Source organism: Eptatretus burgeri, chromosome 16, assembly GCF_056783735.1.
Source record: "Eptatretus burgeri isolate ZD-2024b chromosome 16, Ebu_testis_v1, whole genome shotgun sequence".
NCBI lineage: Eukaryota > Metazoa > Chordata > Myxini > Myxiniformes > Myxinidae > Eptatretus > Eptatretus burgeri.
Window position 1 is genome coordinate 42081500 of NC_140976.1, and position 19259 is coordinate 42100758.

At 41.8% G+C, this 19259-nt stretch overlaps 1 protein-coding gene across 9 annotated transcripts in view; it reads right to left on the minus strand.

Annotated features, from left to right (window-relative positions):
- Positions 1-19259, minus strand: part of LOC147010952 (phospholipid-transporting ATPase VD-like) — a 180233-nt gene that overhangs the window by 84697 nt on the left and 76277 nt on the right. For all 9 annotated transcript variants that reach the window (XM_085860336.1, XM_085860338.1, XM_085860339.1 and 6 more), the window contains 6 exons: positions 13585-13691; positions 13077-13208; positions 5512-5636; positions 2160-2447; positions 1233-1412; positions 297-1068 (listed from right to left, as the gene is read on the minus strand). In XM_085860336.1, coding sequence (XP_085716462.1) covers positions 297-1068; positions 1233-1412; positions 2160-2447; positions 5512-5636; positions 13077-13208; positions 13585-13691 — 1604 coding nt within the window. The remainder of the gene's footprint in view (positions 1-296; positions 1069-1232; positions 1413-2159; positions 2448-5511; positions 5637-13076; positions 13209-13584; positions 13692-19259) is intronic.

Here is a 19259-nt window from a genome sequence, read left to right on the forward strand (position 1 = left end):
GGATGCTTACTTTTGGAGATATTAAGAAAAATAGTAATTTCGACAATGGCCACCGCAAATTTGCATATTAATGGGTTTCTACAAAAATGCTCGAGGGTGCCAGAGTGGCATCAATCGGAATATTCATTCAGATGGTCTGATGATCACAAAAATGCAGAAAACAGTGTGCAGACCCTAATGCACGCTTTTCTGGCCAACACTCGGACTATTACAAATCCGGGCGGCATGCTTATTCATGTAATGCCACCGATATCAGACAAATGGTGGTTATCCAATATCGAAATAGATGTAGTTACCTGGATCTTTCAGCAGCTTCATTACAGCAGAGTCTGCACCCTTCACATATACCATGGCTTGTCCAGTAAGCGGATGTCTCACAACAATGGACATCCGCCGTCGCTCTACATCAAATGCAAGTTCATGTAGAAGATCAAACTTTAAAGGGCCAACACCAGGTAAAGATAATGTCAAATGGTGGACAGTTCGGTCTAACAGCACAACACCATATGCACGAGCAGCTGCTACCAGCGCTACCTCATCCATACTCCGTGCCTCATACCTCATGCCTTCTTCTGCTTCCAGCTCATTTTCCCTGCCTGATGACTCAATCTGTTGTTTATCTGGTTCGAATCCTCTATTCAAATTGCTGTATCTAACATATGCACATTGTCTCTTATGACGATGACTTTTTCTTCCTTTGTTATCAACCTCTTGATGAGGCTTTTGATTGCTTGCTTTGTGCTCGTACCTTCTTTGTGCAGTCTGAAAGGTATCCAAGTTGTTCTCCAAAGTAACATCTGACAAAACACTGGGATCCTTGCAAGTAGGTCTGAGGTTCCTATTTCTATAATGTAAATGACCAGCAACGATGCAAAGTTCTTCTGCACAAAAGGGATCCCCAAACTGCCCTTGAGAACACAGATTCAACACTTGAACCTCAGGGCTGGAGTCTCCTTGCACATCTGAAAAACCCGGAGAGAGCATTTTTGCTCCCTCTTCAACTTCCCTGTGCTCCACTTCTTCCATTTCCTTTATGGAAGAATCATTTCTCCTCACAATTGCAAGTTCCTGTGATGAAAAAGAATATTGATAATCAATTTCCATATATATTATTAGACAAGTAATGTGAAATGGTACTGAATGAAATAACATGTCGAGGCAAATGTCAGAGTGCGTACTTCACGAGGGACAAACAGTGTGATACAGCCCCTTGTGTCCTGCCGGTGTGTTACCTGGCCGAGAGGAATCTTTGACCGCACAACCATTACACTATTGCAGACAGCAAGAGCGATGAAGAAATCCAAGATGTCCATTTCCCTTGCCACGGGCGAAACATTCGGCATGAACCTCAGTTGATCAACGGCTTTATGCAAACAGTTAAGCATCCAAGGGTCAGGTTCCAGTAACGGTTCCTGCCAAGAAAACGAGGAACTATGGGAATCATTGGAGCGTAAATGAAAATGGATTGCATAACACGACTGCAACTGAATACTTTATTTTCAAAACTCTTTTAAATTTTTATTTTCAAAAGTTAGGAGAGGAAACTAGGAAGAAACACAAGCACACACACACACACACACACACACACACACACACACACACACACACACACACACACACACACACACACACACACACACACACACACACACACACACACACACACACACACCTGCAGAGTTCTTATCAGCATCTTTTCATCCAAATAATCACTGTCTCTGGCTCTCCACACCTACGCTGTCATGTGTCATCTTGCTGTACACACAGTTTCATTGCCATTTTTTTTCACTTTCTCTTCGACCCTTCTTCCTTCCTATCCTTCTTTCTTCTTTCTTCTGCTTGCTGTTTATAAACAAATTATTTGATTGCATCTTGTCTCATTAAAATTTATCACCCCATTCACAGAAGCCATGTGTAAATGCTTTTTAACTACCCTGTCCTTGTTTTGTTGTAATTTGTTTGTTATGCTATCTATCAATTTGCTTGTTATTCCATTGATGAAACAACTATTTATGCAAATAAAAAAAGGAAAAGCGAAACACCAAAAAAATGCAGATTAATCACCAAACTATTATCATTATTCTTATTATTTATTGGGATAATTTGTTAGTGGAAAAAGACATGGATGAAAAGGAAGAAAAGACCAAATTACAACTCACTTGAAGTTTAACCACCAGTCCATGAGATCCTTGTTCTGCAGTGACATGTGACACTTCATGACCAGCCACCACACAGCGCCGGAACACCATGCAGTTATCAGTTAAAGTTCCGGTTTTGTCTGAGAAGAGAAACTGCACTTGTCCCAAGCTTTCAGGAATGTTGAGTGATCGACACTGCAGGGGAACATCTTGTTGGCAGTCATAAAGATCAATGTCTTGCTGCATGAAGTACACGTGGCCCAGTTTCATCACCTCGATAGTTATGTATAGAGAGATTGGTATCATGACCTGACAATAACACAGTTTGTTTGTGAAGGTGAGAGAAGAAGAACACTATTAAATCACAAACTTCAAATAAACATAAAACTCAAACTTGGGCAATGACAAAACAACAAAAAAAAGCAATACGATCGAGATAAATAATTGTAATAAGAGAATGAAGAACTAGTCTTGCAGGTGAAGGCTTGTGTCGATCTGCATCGGTGGAGAGATAGAACAATGGATGAAGCATGCTAACCATCGTAGGAAGCAAGGAGAAGCTGATATTTCAGGCGTTAACCCTTCGTCGGAGGAAAAAAAAAAAGATCAACGAAGGATCAACACCCAAAATGTTATCTGAGAGAGAGAGTGTTCTTGTGGTGTGGACAGCAGCTTCCGCACTATAAACAAATGGAACAGATGTAAAGTTTCCTGTGAATCGCCTTCTTCAGATAGTATGACTGGCAATCGGCACATGCAACACAATCTCAGAGTGCTGTGGATTAGTAGCACAGCCATGCTTCTATAGCAATGGAATCAGAAGAAAGAATGGGCAGACAGGGTGGCTGAGAGGCACGCAGACTTGCCTCTAAGCTGTCTCGCCTGCGTTTGATTCCCGACCCAGCTATAAACTGTAATCCCAGTGTTTCACAGGCAGGGTGATTCATCATGTGTGTGCCATCCCTCGGCTAGACACTAAACTGGGTGTCCCATCTGTCTGCATTTGTTGGTGGACGTTAAAGATCCCGGATTCTAATCTTCATGAAGGTATCCTTCATGAAGATTAGGCACACGAACGCCGGCACTGAGAACAAATTACAAACTCCTGCCCTAACCAATAGAGGGCATTGCATCAGTGGCACAGCCAGTCAGCCAATAATGCTACCCCGCAGCCTTGTGCTGCATACGAATAAAGAAGCAGCAGCAGATTTAATATGTATTGGAATCCCAATGATGTATGCATTTCTGAGGGAGATAATTAAAAAAATATATCCAATTTGTAATAAAGTGGGTCAACAATGCATTTTCTTGGCACTTAAGACTCAACCTTTGAGAACTTGTGATAAAAATCGGGGCAACATCCCTGGGCAGTCACCTGGTAGAATAATTATACTGAGGAGGAAGTCAATGTGGGACGGAATCAGCAAAATGTACCCATGAACCAGTGTTATAGCAAACACGCATTTTGGGAGAACCCCCACTCCCCCAGTCTCCAATTTTCTAAATAGCGTAAACAAACTTTGGTGCATCATAGATGATGAAGATTGTGGTCAAATTTCATCGAAATTGTGTTTGTAGTTTCTGAGAAAAACACAAAGCTAATATTGTACATCTTTTGGGGGAAACTCCCCCATAAACTCCCTCCTAGATCCCCTCCAATCCCGATTTTTAATTTTTTTTAATGTCGTGAATGAACTTTGGTACAGCATGGGTGATGAAGGCTGTGGTCAAGTTTCATTGGGATTGCGTGTGTAGTTTCAGAGAAGAAGTTGTAAGTGTTTGTAAATGGATGGACGGACGGATGTACGACATGTCATCCCACAAACTCCCTGGAACTGAAGGCCCAGTCACACCTTGACATTTTAGCCAGCAATGGCAACGTATCAAAATGTATGTAAAACGCTGGCTTACGCTGAACTTTTGATGTTTTTTTTAAAGATTCGGACGTATTCATAACGAGTTGGTCGTATGCATAACATATTAGTAATGGACACAGAACGTTTCGTTGTCTTATAGATAACTTATACCAACGAATGCTTAGCCTGTTGTCGGCGTTCAAAACCAATGCCCAACGATAGTCTAACTTATGCATAGTGCGCTGCACGTATCGCCGATGATCACGTGGCGTAGCCTATTAAAAGGCTGCCGTACAATGATTCAAATCATACCCGCCGGAGAAATGGAAGTGTCAACATCGCAGTCACACCTTGGCGATCTTGCCAGCGTATGCCGACCTCTGAAAAATGCATCTGAAACGCTGGCGCACGTCGAATACGGTATGGGTAAGTTTGGTATGCGTGAATAGAACGCTAAAGTATGCTATCATACGTCGTAGTAAGTGGAGTACGTCTTGTACTTTTAAACGTGTTAAACATTTTACGACGTACTTGCCGTATGCCTCACACGTTCCGCATGCGATGGGAATAAGTTGAACGCACGATATGCGATCGTTGGCACACGTCGACAAAAGTTACTTGTAAGTTACTCAAAAGTCGAAACACGTCATGTAATGGTTAACGTCAGTGTTCCAGACTCCCTGGTTTTTTTTTTTGGTTTTTTTTTTCTTCGGTATGACGGTGATGTTGACACTTCGATTTCTAGTGCGGTTATAATATAATTTAATTAATAGGCTGCCGCTCAACGATTTAAATCATAACCGCACTAGAAATCGAAGTGTCAACATCACCGTCATACCGAAGAAAAAACAAACAAACAAACATAAAAAACCAGGGAGTCTGGAACACTGACGCTAACCATTACATTGATGTGTTTCGACTTATTGGGCCAAAACCATTACATATCGACATTACACCTTACAAGTAACGTGTGTCGACGTGTGTCAACGATCGCGTAACGTGCCTACAACACGTTACTCATAGGTTAGAAATAAGTTTCGGGTACGCTAAACATTACCTCGACGTGTTTCGACTTATGATTAACTTACAATTAACGTGTGTCAACGATCACATCACGTGCCTACAACTTATGGCCAGCGTATGCGGAACTTGTGAGTCATACGCTGGCATAAGTAGTAAAACTTCAAGCATGCTAAAATTTGAGGACAACCGCAAAGTACAACGATGAAAGCCAGTGTACTACGACATATGGCAGTGTTTTTCAGCGTGCTCTCAATGTTTCCAAAACTTACCCATAACGTATTCGACGTGTGCCAGCGTTTTAGACAAATTTTTCAAAAATCGGCATAAGCTGGCTCAAACGTCAAGGTGTGACTGGGCCTTAAGTTCCACGTGAGCTAAAATTCATTTTACCTCTCAAACAGCAGTTACACCAGGAATTGGTATCAACTATAAAGTCATCATTGCAAATTCACGTCCTTGGGAGGCATTATAGGCAAATGATCCACGACACTCACCTGGAAGAGCATTAGCATGATCAGGAATGTACAAGCGCCAGCCAGCGGTGCTGACAACCAGGTTCCATGCCAATCTGGAAGGTCAAATATGGCTCCTCTATTACAGTAAACCCAGAAACCGTGTCCTGTCCAACATGTAACAGAAAAAGTGAAATATTGTCAGGCCACATAAAGTTAAACTATCACATGTAAAATAACGAATGCAAATGGCCACAAAATCAAATTAAAAACAAGAAAAAGAGCAATCAGAGATTGCAGACCCTCACCAGGACTTCTTTTGAGTGGTATCTTTTTATTTTTTTTAATAAGTTTTAGGGTAAATCCAATATGGCTGCCAAACCATGTGACCAATCACATCATTTGTGTGAACCTTTTGTTTCTCATGGACAGGCAGTCATAGTGTAAAGTTTCGCCTCAATCTGCTCAGCCACTTCAGAGAAGATTTTTGAAGGTTTTTATTTTTTATTTTTTAATATGGCTGCAGAATCACGTGATCGATGATGTCATCATAGTTTTTCCTGTGGACCATTTTATCTGCAGATGATCCTCAAATTTTTTTATAATGATCAGATGTGGCATTCCACAGATGCAATTATGACGTCATAGCGAAGGCATCTATGATCATTTTTTAAATTATTTTTTAACCATACTCATTCACCATGAGGAGTAGTTGACATGTGCCAAGTTCCAATTTTTTTCCTTGGTGCGGTTTCAGAGATTCAGAGGTCCAAAGTTTTTCCCTTTTTTCAATATGACTGCCACACCACATCACCTATGACATCATAATTATCATTATAACATTCTACATGAGTAGTCGCACCAGTGGTGAAAATTTAATCTCAATCCGACAAGCGATTGTGGAGAAAAACACGAAAGAGCGATGCGGGCAAACAGAGAGACAGACAGACAAACAAACGGACCCAAATGCAATATCCTCTCCTTCGGCGAGGGTATCTCGAAGGGCACTCGGTAGAGTGCATACCTCCGCCCTGTAATGCCTGATCCACAAGAACATATCTGGCCCAATACATTTTTGAAATATCATGCCATATATCGTTTTTGATCCCCATTTCTCAATGGTGAAGAATCACTTTAAAATTCTAGTAAGCGGATCTGGATTCGGATCTTCACCAAAATCGAATCAATTTGTTGTGGTTACACCCAATCTGTCCACCAAGTTTCAGCCGAATCCGTCCACAACTTTTTGAGATATCATGCTATATATCGTTTTTGGCCCGATCTCTCAATGGTGAAGAATCACTTTACAAATAAAAAAAAAATTCTCGTATCTGAATCTGGATTTGGATATTCAGCAAAATTGAATCATTTCTTCCTTGTCACACACCCAACGTGTCCACCAAGTTTCGTCCGAATCAGTCCGCAACCTTTTTTGAAATCGTGCTATATATAGTTTTTGGCCCTATCTCTCAATGGTGAAGAATCACTTAAATTCTCATAGCCGGATCTGTATCTTCACCAAAATCTCATCAGTTCGTCAGTCACACACCCAACCTGTCCACAACTTTTTGAGATATCCTGCACACAAACAAACAGACAGGCAGACAGACAGGGTTGAAAACATAACCTCCTTCCATCTTTGGTGTCGGAGGTAACAATATACAAAGACACGAAGCATTATTTGATTTTTTTTGTATTCAAATTCATGGCTCATGTAAGAGCTGGAACACTGAATGGATCAAGATAGAAGAGTACAAAAGGAACATTAACAAAGGGGGAGGGAGGAACACCAACAGCAGGGTTGAAGGATAAAATAGGAGACATGGACAATTAAGTGATGTGGGGAAGAAATGAGTGGTAGAGGAATACGGACAAGATAGATGCAGAAGGAAAAGTTGGAAATTTTGAAGGAGGTGGGGGTGGGTTGGGAGTGAGGAGGGGTTAATGGGGGAAGAAAAGATCATGGCTTTGGATGGGGGATGATGTAAGATGGTGATGAACAGCTGTCTTGAATTTTTTTTGGGGGAGCTTCGCCAGAAAGGGGGTTGCTGGCAGACTGTGCATGCCCTGCAGAAACCTGAGAGAGACAGAGCCAAGAGAGGGCAGAGGATGCAAAACCAGAGAGGTGGCAGGAGAAAACAGAGACCTCCTACATGTCTGCGATGGCAAAGTGATAATCCCATAGACTCAGCTTCATTGTGGGAGATTCCAATGACCTTGAAGACCTTAACTTTTACAGTGTAAAGCTGAGCAAAGTGTGATGCAGATCCACCAGCCCAGAGGGGAGAGCAGTCAGTACTCCATCAAACTAACGATGAAGGCCTTGCAGGTGGACAAGAGTTCAGGTGTGCCAAGGAAGGACTTTGTATGATGGAGGATGCCCAGTTTTGGAATGGACTGGCTTTGGAGGCCAACTTTGAAATGTGGTTTGCCCAAGAAAGATCATGACTGATAGTTAGACCCAGGAGTTTGAGTGACGGAGCTTCCTCAAGAGGTTTGTTAAGAAAGTAGATAGGAGGGTTTGCCAGATGGTCCTGTGAGAGAGAGAGAGAGAGAGAGAGAGAGAGAGAGAGAGAGAGAGAGAGAGAGAGAGAGAGAGAGAGAGAGAGAGTGAGAGAGAGAGAGAGAGAGAGAGAGAGAGAGAGAGAGAGAGAGAGAGAGAGAGAGAGAGAGAGAGAGAGAGAGAGAGAGAGAGAGAGAGAGAGAGAGAGAGAGAGAGAGAGAGAGAGAGAGAGAGAGAGAGAGAGAGAGAGAGAGAGAGAGAGAGAGAGAGAGAGAGAGAGAGAGAGAGAGAGAGAGAGAGAGAGAGAGAGAGAGAGAGAGAGAGAGAGAGAGAGAGAGAGAGAGAGAGAGAGAGAGAGAGAGAGAGAGAGAGAGAGAGAGAGAGAGAGAGAGAGAGAGAGAGAGAGAGAGAGAGAGAGAGAGAGAGAGAGAGAGAGAGAGAGAGAGAGAGAGAGAGAGAGAGAGAGAGAGAGAGAGTGAGAGATTTGTTAGGATTTAAAGACATATTGCAAGTGCTTGACCAGCTTGTGATTTTGTCATGGTCTGAAGAGAGGGAAGATTCTATCACCTGCCTATCTGACACTACCTTGGGGTACTCCAGCCTTGACAGGGAGAGATGAGAGGGTTCCATTAAGACCTACCCACTGACTATGTGAGTGGAGGAAGTCAGTGATCCATAAGAGAAGGTGGCCTTGCATGCCACAAACAGAGAGTTTGGAGAACAAAGTGTGATGCCAGACTGTATTGAAAGCTTGAGATATGTCCAGAGACGGCACTGATCTCATGTTTGACATTGAGGGCTTCCATCCATTTTTGAGAGAGTAGGAGGTCCAAGATAAAGTTACCTGGCCTGAAAACCGAACTGATGATCGAAGATGAAGCAGGTTGAGGAAAGGAAGAATTTGATATTAACTGGGATGATGGATTGAATGACTTTGTTGATGATTGAAGGTAAGCTGATAGGTCTGTAGTTAAGGGTATGAGGTTTTGCACCTTTTAATGTAAGGCAGTGATTTCCAAGAAGATGGAAGATGACTTAGGGCAATTATATTGATTTATGGTGAAAAGAGCAGAGAGAGGATGTGCAAGAGCCACAGAGAAGACTTTTTTGGACAGAGGAGCAGATTCCTTCCAGTCCAGTTGTAGAATCAGAGGTGCAAAAGACAGAGTCCAGGAACAGTTGGGTATGACTGGGAAGGATGGGTCTTGAGAGAAGCAGAGACAGACAGAGAGATCAAAATATAGACCGATCACTGTACCATGGTTCCAAGAAGGAGGCCAGACATACCAAAACACACACGCACGCACGCACGCATGCAGTAAAGCTATTATATTTGAAGTTATCACCTTAACTTAAAAGCAATTTACTGATTTCCCAACTGACCGGATCATCAGCTGGACACCGTTTTTCATCGAGGTTTCAATCCTTTCAGCCCAGAACCTCTCCAAACAGCGGATCCACAACCCCGGTCGCAGGTCCACATCAGTGGATTACTCAACATCAATGGACCCACATCCGCAATGTTGTGTCCAGACAGTCAGTTAACACAGCAATACAATATCCTTATTCAAACTTATTAAATTTTTACTTTTATTTCAAGTATTACTTCACATGAATAACTTTAATCATATACCACTTTATATGATAATATATTAAGTGATAAACACCACCTTGCAGACATGTCCATTATACAGCACCTCCATCTAACCAAAGACTCAAACTGTCATTCAAATATTCAATCTGTTATTAACAACCAATTTTAACAAGCTGCATTGCGTATCTGAGCAACCACCAATAAATTATATTCATGCTTATTTATGATGTATTTTTAATCGAAATGCCTCCATTATTTACATATATATATATATATATATATATATATATATATATATATATATATATATATATATATATATATATATGTTTAATCAACAGTATTAAATAAATAATTTACCTCACTAAAATAATTAATTAACAAGTGGTGTCAGGCACAACAAATCCCACCCATTTCAGGCATAAAGTTATTTTGGGGATCAAATTTAAATTTGATACATCCTTAATCTGAATGTTGATTATAAGGAATAGAATAAGGAATATTTTAGTCTTAGTTTGAAGTCAATTGAACCATTTTTGACGAAGTTATGAGCGAAAAACGATTTTGACCTTTTTGTGACCTGACCTTGACCTTTGACCTAATTGGACCCAAAAGTTAATGGAGTCGTCCGAGGTTCATTACCCACCTGTGAATACAATTTGACAGTGTTTGAGCCAGCCGTTTTCCTGTAAAGTTGTATTTTTGTAACCATGTTTTAGTTTTAATGGAAAATTTGTAATTTTGACTGATGACCATGACCCCCAAAACTTCGGACCCTACCGATCTTCACAAATATGCATTTTTCACTATAGGAATGGGTAGGATTATAAGTGGCAAATAGAATAAGGTTCACTATAAGCTTAGTTTGAAGTAAATCAGATCATTTTTGACGAAGTTATGAGAGAAAAACGATTCTGATCTTTTCGTGACCTTGACCTTTGATCCAATTGGACCCAAAAGTTAATGGGGTCGTCCAAGGTTCATTACCCACCTGTGGATTAAATTTGATAGTGTTTGCTAAAGCCGTTTTGCCATAAAGTTGCTAACAGACAGACAAACAAACAGACAAACAAACCGGATGATTTCAATATCCCGCTCCCTCCATCGAGGGGGCGGGATAATTATTATTTTTATATCAAATGCAATGCAATAGGAACTTGTTTACAGGAAAACCAACCAAACTTAAATAAAAAGTGACGATGGAGTCTAAACACATCCTCACAAGACCTGATCAAACACTCAGTCAAATAACCCATTTAACATGATGAAAAAAAAACCTCAGCACATTACACAAAATCATCCTTTACTGAACAAATTCTTGCAAATCTAAGTAGCTGAGATGAAAAGACATTGTAACCCATTTTAATTGGTACATCGCTACCTGGAAAGGTGTACAAGACGACAGGGAAACTGAAATCATCAACTTTATGATATGCATTCGTACTAAAACCATTCTGTCCAACTCTAACCAACACATCCAGATATGAAGCAACTGTACAATCATTACCACTCCTGTTAGCAATCAGGCTATCTGAATAAATCTTGTCAAGCTGTCTATCAAAAAAATTATTGTTAACCACACTAGTATTATCTATATAACGACATGTATGAGATAATATTTCAGCGAATCCTAATTTTTCTCCTTCATCAGTTTCTGCATGAATGAAAATTCCCAGAAAATAAGAAAATATCTGCTCGTAGGGGGCTGCAATTCCCATGCATGGGAATACCCTTAACCTGTTGAAACATTCTTCCACAAAAAGACACAAAAGTATTAAATAAAATAAAAATCAACAGCATCCTTAAATTTCTGCTTCTCAAAACAATGAAAACTTGAGTTATATTTTTAGAAAAGAATGCTCCATCAAGCCTGAGACATAAAAACTTATTAAAAGAAATAAAAACCTTGTCAATCACTTTGAAGAGTGAATCCCACACTAGTCCTCAATCCAAATTTGTATATAAAGTTGAAAAATCAAAAATTTCAACTGACTTTCTCTTGAGGAATCTCATTCTATCTAAGAACTCTAAGAATTAATGCTCCAGAAAGTGTTAGTACCAGAATTCTTCTTACATCTCCCATCTCAGCTGAACCGTTCCCAACAACTTGTAAGCCTGAATTAACGTTAACCGATAACTGTTTTGTAGAACACTGCCTGGCACCCGCTATAAACCTATACTTGTATGGGTTCTTATGAAGCTTAGGAATCCAGAAAAGTCGAGGAATACAAAGACTTACCTCTTTACATTTAATACTGAAATTATTAACTTAAACTTCCTAATGCTCAGAGATAATTTATTGGAATGACTTATGACAAGGAACATGTGTGCTATTTCCAATACTAGTGTAAGTAACCGTATCAATGCCTCTCTTAATAAAACCTCCACATTAAACTTATGAACCACAACAAAATTATTAGCAGCCTTATCTGCTGGAGCTATGACGTAGCTATCATGGAGATCCTGAATGCCTTTACAAACACTCAGCTTGTTCAACACTGGTTTAGAGCTACAAAGAAAGCAAGCCCCGACTACTAAAAAAATTAAAAAATTAAAAAAAAAAATTCATCCTATTATCCAGGAGAGAAAGAGACAGAGAGACAGAGAGACAGAGAGACAGAGAGACAGAGAGACAGAGAGACAGAGAGACAGAGAGACAGAGAGAGAGAGAGACAGGGGTTGGAGAAGCAAACAAAGAATTATGGAATCTGGCATTCTCACGTGCAAAGTCGGCTGTGGTACTATTTGAAGTGAGGGAAGGGATAGAGAGAGAGCATACATACACCATAGAATCATAGATAGACTTAACAAGGCTCCATCTTGTTGAGGTACCAAATTAGACGTACCAAGCCAAGTTTCATGGTGACAATTTAAATCACTTATTATGAAGAGAAAGTTGGGATGAGTGGTTAAAAGTATGTCCATGGAGTCTGAGAGAGATATAGATGGAGTTGTCACTGCTTGGAGGATGGTGCAACACACAGACAAACTACAGATAGGAGTGGAGGGGAATTCACAGCCAAAGGTACTCCTGGGGGTTGGGAGATGTAAGATCAGTACAATGGCAGTGAGAAATTGAGTTATTGACGTAAAGTGCAATTTTCCTGCCAGGGCAGGGTTCAGGCCTATCAAATCAGAGGAGACAATAACAGGGTAGAGACACGAAAGAGTCAGGGCCGTCCTGTGGGAGGAAGGATTCTGTTTTGGATGTTTGAGGTCCACACAGTGAGGAGTGTGGAGGGGAGGGACAAAGACGAAGCTGAGAGGGGCCGGGATGAGAGGGGAAGCTGAGAGGGGACGGGACAAGTGGGGGTTGGGGGTGTGTGTGAGGTGGCATGGTGAGGGGGAAGATTGTAAGGGGAAACTTTAAAATGGTGGGGTGAGGGGGGGATGCAGAAAGAAGGGGACATGAAGTGAAGGGATGCTGAAGAAGGGATGTGGTTGCTCAGGACACAGGGTGGTGTTAAAATTATTGGCATTCCCTATTGCATTCTTTCCCCCATCAAATACCAATTGCAGCGGAAAGGCACATGGTGATGAGTATGAGGATACAGTAGATGATCAGCAGATTGAGGGCCTTCTCAAGTCGACTCTGCTTGCATTTTGTGGTGCCGACGTTCAACAATGCCTTCGTTTCATGCCCTGAGATTGATGATGACAGCGCCAATCAATACATGAACATCCTTTTATTGCTCGTCATTCCAATCTTTAGCATTACTGGTTCAAGAAACTTGATGTGGAAACGAACTTTATCAAAATCCCTATCTTCATTCACCAATATCTTATTCATCTACACTTTCTCCATGATATTCAGAACAAATGAATTCAAATTTCTATGTTTCCGCATACATCGGCATTCTTGCAACTTCAGGATTCATGAATGACATTTGACAATATCCTTTCATTGGATTTTAAAACTTCATGGTAACACACTTTAGGGCATTTTGACATAACCACGTGATCACAACGGCAGCGGCCTGGTCAACTCAAACCTGGGAGCCTCAGCCAATCATGATACCTGCATAGATGACAAGTCCAAAGACACTCTCTGTGTTAAAGATGGTGCAGCCTCGCAGCAGCAGATTTTTGTGGTCCAGCCCAATCCTCTGCTGGTGTTTCTGGACTCTGGCACACAGCAGAAAAGCATCACCCCTTGACTTTATAAATACCCTTCACCACTTCACAAATTTTTATTGCTTGAGTCCATGTAAACAAGTCCAAGCACCACTCGTCAATGTGTTATGTAATGATAGTAGTACTGGACATGGAACAATCAAGGTAATGGCTATTTTTTTGTCTTTTTGCTTCAATAACTGGTTTCATTTGATTGATTATCAGAAATTTGATTTTCAGTTTTGTTTGGTGTAAATTCATTCGTCAAATTTTCAGAATGGCATTAAAGAGATAGTTTGTCCTATCTCCACTGGTACGTTCTTCATTTTGTATATCCATAGAACGTTCTTCACCAAAAGTGGAAGCAGATTTGGCAGTACATGGGAGTAAACAGCGTTAACATGAACGGCAGAATGAAGAACTAGTGTTGCTGATGAAGGCTGGTGTCGATCTACAGACATGTAGAACAATGGATAAAATCACCAAGACATTGCCTTAAAAGCATTTCATCAAGTGAAGTTAACTTTAACGTAAACTACTCTTCTATCACATCCTAAGCCCGATTCACTTATTTGCCTGATGGTTTATGCTTCAGATATTGCTGGACGAAGAGAACTTCAACAACATGCGGATGGCTAGTTGCAGCCTATCACATTAATATTTTTTTAACAGTTACAGCCTGCAGAAACAAGGTACACCACCTTCAGCCGTGAATTGTTAGCCATCTAACTCACCATTCATCGTTTCAGACATTCATTTTCGACTACATCTCCCTGTCTAAAACATATCTGCGACACATCAATGGGAAACACAATTCAGTTGATGATTTCCAATCATGGCTGACAGCAATCGAGACATTCAGAGCATTAATGTCCAATTTTGACGCTATCACATCAGCCTAAAAAGCGGAGATGAGGAAATGCGACAACCGAGCTACTTCTCTCAACCTTTGCAAAGTACCACTCCCTACTTCAAATGACATTTCCAGTAAACCTCACCCTTATATCCCCATTCAGTTTTGTCGCACTGTGTTTGATGCCTTACACAATTTATCCCACCCTGGCATCAAGGTCACACAACAATTAGTGACTCAGCATTTTGTTTGGCCCAGTGTGAACAGAGATGTCAGGAACTCGTTCAGAACTTCTCTTCACTGTCAGCGAGCAAAGGTACACCGCCACATCGTGACACCATTAACTATTTTTGCCACACCTGATGCGCAATTAAACCATGTTCATATTGACATTGTTGGCCCACTCCCTCCTTCAAGTGTTGTTACACCAGGTGGCCAGAAGCCATTTTCATACCAGATATCTCAGCAGAAACAGTAGCCAAATCGTTTATTTACACATTGATAGCTGTTTGGCACTCAATCCATCATCACCATTGATAGACAGCAAGAGTTTGAGTCGACCGTCTTCATGACTCTCACTGACATCCTGTAGAATAAGCACACTAGAATGAGGGCTTATCATTTATCTGCTAATGTCCTCATCAAGTGTTTCCATAGATAGCTTAGAATTTACTAAAAGCCCAAGCTGAGCCTGAACACTGGATAGAAGCCTGCCCCACTTATATTCGGCATACATGCTTCGGTGAAGGTGGATTTGACTTGCAGTGCTGCTAAGCTAGTCTTTGGGACCATAATTCGTCTCCTGGGCGAGTTTGTGCCGTCAACCACAAACACAGCTACATGGGACTCCACAAGCTATGTTGACCGTGCTCAGAGGAAAATGAATGGGTCACATCCAACTCCGACTAGGTTTCATTACCATGCCACACAAGTTTACAAGGACCTTTTGTCATGTACACCTTTCTATGTGATTAATGTCAGAACTCCACCTTAACCCCCTTATCAGGGACCTTATTAAATGATAAAGCAGAAAGGACAAGTACTTTGTCCTTGACATTAAAGGGAAACTCGATGCTGTGAGCCTGTACAGACTCAAGATTGCTTACACCAACAGTGACAGATATATCAAAGCCTACTTTGACCTTAGCCACCTCTACACCACCAATTCCTATACCTGAAGTTAGTAGAACACATTCAGGCAGACACGGCCATTGGCCCAAAAGGTTTCTGAAAGTTTAACATGAAGTCTTCCTCTTTATCTCTTTGCTGACTCCACCCTCTGCCGTACCATCTGTCATCCCTCAGACCGACATGCAGGGGCTTCTTCGCTCACTGCAGATGTGGGTAAAATCACAAACTGGTCCAACACGTGGTACATGTCTTTCAATCCGGACAAATCTCACTCTCAATACGTCTCTCCGATAGGACCGTTTAGAACCCTCCCCCCCATCCACTTTCTCAACAATCCTCTGGAAGAAGTCCTTTCTTTCAAGCTTCTGGGTCTCACGATCTGCCATGAGCTTTCCTGGGAAAGCCACGTTTCAAACCTGGACTCCAAAGCCAGTCACCGACTAGGAATCCTCCATTGTGCAAAGTCCTTCCTCGGCCTACCTGAGCTCCTGACCACATACAAAGCTTTCGTCCGCAGTCTGATGGAGTACTGCTCTCCTCTCTGGGCTGGTGCTCCTGCCTCCCACCTTTCTTGGATTTACGCTGTGGAAACCAAGGCTTTTCGGACCATTGGCATCTCCCGCGATGAGGCTGAGTCCTTGGGCCTCTCACTCTCTCATCGCAGGCAGGTCGGTGGTCTTTCTGTTTTCTACCGTCTCCTCTCCAGTCTTGCCCCCCCCCCCCCGTTCTCTCTGTGATTTGTCCCCACCACATTTCCGCAGGGCGCTCAAGGTCCGCCAACCACCCCCTTCTGGTAAAACTACCAAAATCACGAATCACTGCTCACCTTCACTCTTTCATTCCTCTTTTTCCCCACCTTTGGAATAAACTCCCACACCCTATTCAATCCCATTCTTCCCTCCAGGCCTTCAAATCAGCTGTTCACCACCACCTCTTGTGATCCCCCATCCAAATCCTTGATCTTTTCTACACCCATTAATCCACCCCAAGCCCACCTCCTTCAAATTCCCTGCTTTCCTTCCTGAAAGTCCCTGTGGTATCCATCTTGTATTCCCCGTGTTCCCCAACCCATCCCTCTCCCTTCCACAGCTCTCCTAATGTCTCTGTTCCCCACTGTTTTGTCCTTCCCACTCCCACCCCTCTTGTCTCATGCCCCCCTTGCTGTGCATTGTGTGTTAGCTCTCATACAAGCCTCGACAAGGTATACAAAAAAAGAAAAAAAAAAGAGACTAAGACACTACTGCAATACGAGGAAGTTATTAATTTTTCATTACACGACTCAGCTGTGTACTCATTATCGATCTAGGTGGCAGCTTGATGTCGTGTTTCCTTGTAAATAGTTGTTCGGAAGTGTATTACTTTCCTTTCACATCTTACAAATGTGAAATAGTCATAAAAAGCATTTTTAAAAGTTTAAACAGTCCAGGTCAAGTCATCCTCTGCAGGCCCAAGCAGCTGCCAGCCTCAGCTTGCAGACACATATGGTAAGTGGAAATTAGTAACCTACCAGGATTTCCCTTTAAAGCACGTGGAAGAGACTGATTGATGGTGAGCCAAAGGTTGGAGATGGCTATATAAAGTAGGATTGTTAATCAGTCAGCCAGCCTTGGCTTGGACGTGTAAGGAGGAAAACACCGATGATTGGTGGAGTCTCACCCCAGACATGGGAGCAGTATTCCATCACTGGTCTAACTCTGTAATTACAGAGGGTGGGAAACTGGATCGAGATGAAATATTTGCCAGCTCTGAAGAGGAAACCAGACAGATTTGGCAATATTGAGGATGAGGATGCCAGGAGAGATTGTTGTAAATTGTGACCCGAGCATATTAAGAGGACTGCTAGAGCTCAGAGCTGGACAAAGGGAGAGGAGAAGTGGCTGTGCTGATCTTGCTGGATATAAAGATGGTTTGCGTATTGGACTGAATTAAGGAGACAAGGCTGTTGGAGCCCCCATTGGAGGATGACATTGAGATGGTGATTTATCAAGGCAACAGTTGAGAGGCTATCGACAGCAAGGTATTGGAAGGAGGTGTGCTGGGATTTATAACTGGTGGAGGATTGGAAAGTAGAGTCGTCAGCAAAGGAATGCTAACTGCCCTGAGTAGCAAGAATCTGTTATTTAGGGTGTCAACTCTTCGTCAGAAAAAAAAAAACAGATAAACCAGCGACACTGTATTTACAGTCGTCGCCAAAAATATTGGCACTTGCGATTTTTTTCAAATAATGCATCATTTCTTTCAGAAAATTGTTCAAATTAAAAATTATTTTGGTGTCCACATATGTATTTATTTGGTTTGCAGTGGAAGAATACAAACAAACAAAAAAACTGAAAAAAATTACTAAATCTTAGCTTATTCCACAATGAAATCCTAAAATGGCCTGGATAATATTAACGACACCTTTTAGAAGTTGTTAGAAATAATTCCATTTCAAGCAGGTGATTCTCCTTGACTTTGGAAGTGAACTCACCTGTGGTGAGATGCAGGTGCCTGAAATATAAAAAAATCACTCATTCATCTAGTTTGAAAAGAGAAAAGGAGTCATTCTGCTGGTTTGTGTCACTGTGTGTACCACAATGAGCATGGAGAAAAGAAATAAAACCAGAGAATTGTCTGAGGAGGTCAGACAAGATTATAGCCAAGCAAGGACAATCTCAAGAATCCATCTCCAGAAACCTTGATATTCCTGTGTTCACGGTACGCAATGCTATCAGGAAGTGTAAGGCCCATGGCACTGTAGCCAACCTCCCTGGACGTGGCCGCAAGAGAAAACTTGATCGAAGATTGCAGCAAAGTATTGTTCGAATGGTGGAGAAAGCACCTCGATCAACTGTCAAACAGATTCAAGCTGACCTTAATACACAAGGGACATCAGTTTAAACTCGCAGCATCCATCGCCAACTCAATGAAAGGGGGTTCTATGGAAGTAGACCCAGGAGGACCCAACTGCTGAGAGAGACATAAGAAAGCCTGACTGGAGTTTTCCAAAACACACCTGAACAAGCCAAAATCCTTCTGGGAGAATGTCTTGTGGACAGATGAGTCCAAATTCAAGGTTTTTTGGGTAAAGCACATCATCACTGTTTACAGAAAGCAAAATGCAGCCTTCAAAGAAAATAACACCTTCCCTCCAGTCAAACATGGAGGAGGTTGTGTAATGTTTTGGGGTTGCTGTGCTGTCTCTGACACTGGGTGCCTTGAATGTGTGCATGGCATCATGAAATCAGGAGATTACCAAGGCAATTTGGAGCGCAATGTTCAACCCAGTGTCAGAAAGCTGGGTCTCTGTCAAAGGTCATGGGTCTTGCAGCAGGACAATGACCCCAAACACACTTCAAAAGCACCCAGGAATGGTTCAAGACAAAATGCTGGACTGTTTTGAAGTGGCCAGCAATGAGTCCAGATCTAAATCCCATTGAACACCAAATCTGCGGGGAGATCTGAAAACAGCAGTTGGGAGAAGGAACCCTTCAAATCTGGGAAAACTGGAGCAATTTGCACAAGATGAGTTGGCCAAACAACCAGTAGAGAGGTGTAGGAAGCTCATTCATGGCTGGAGGAAGTGCTTGACTGCAGTTGTTTTGTCCAAAGGCTGT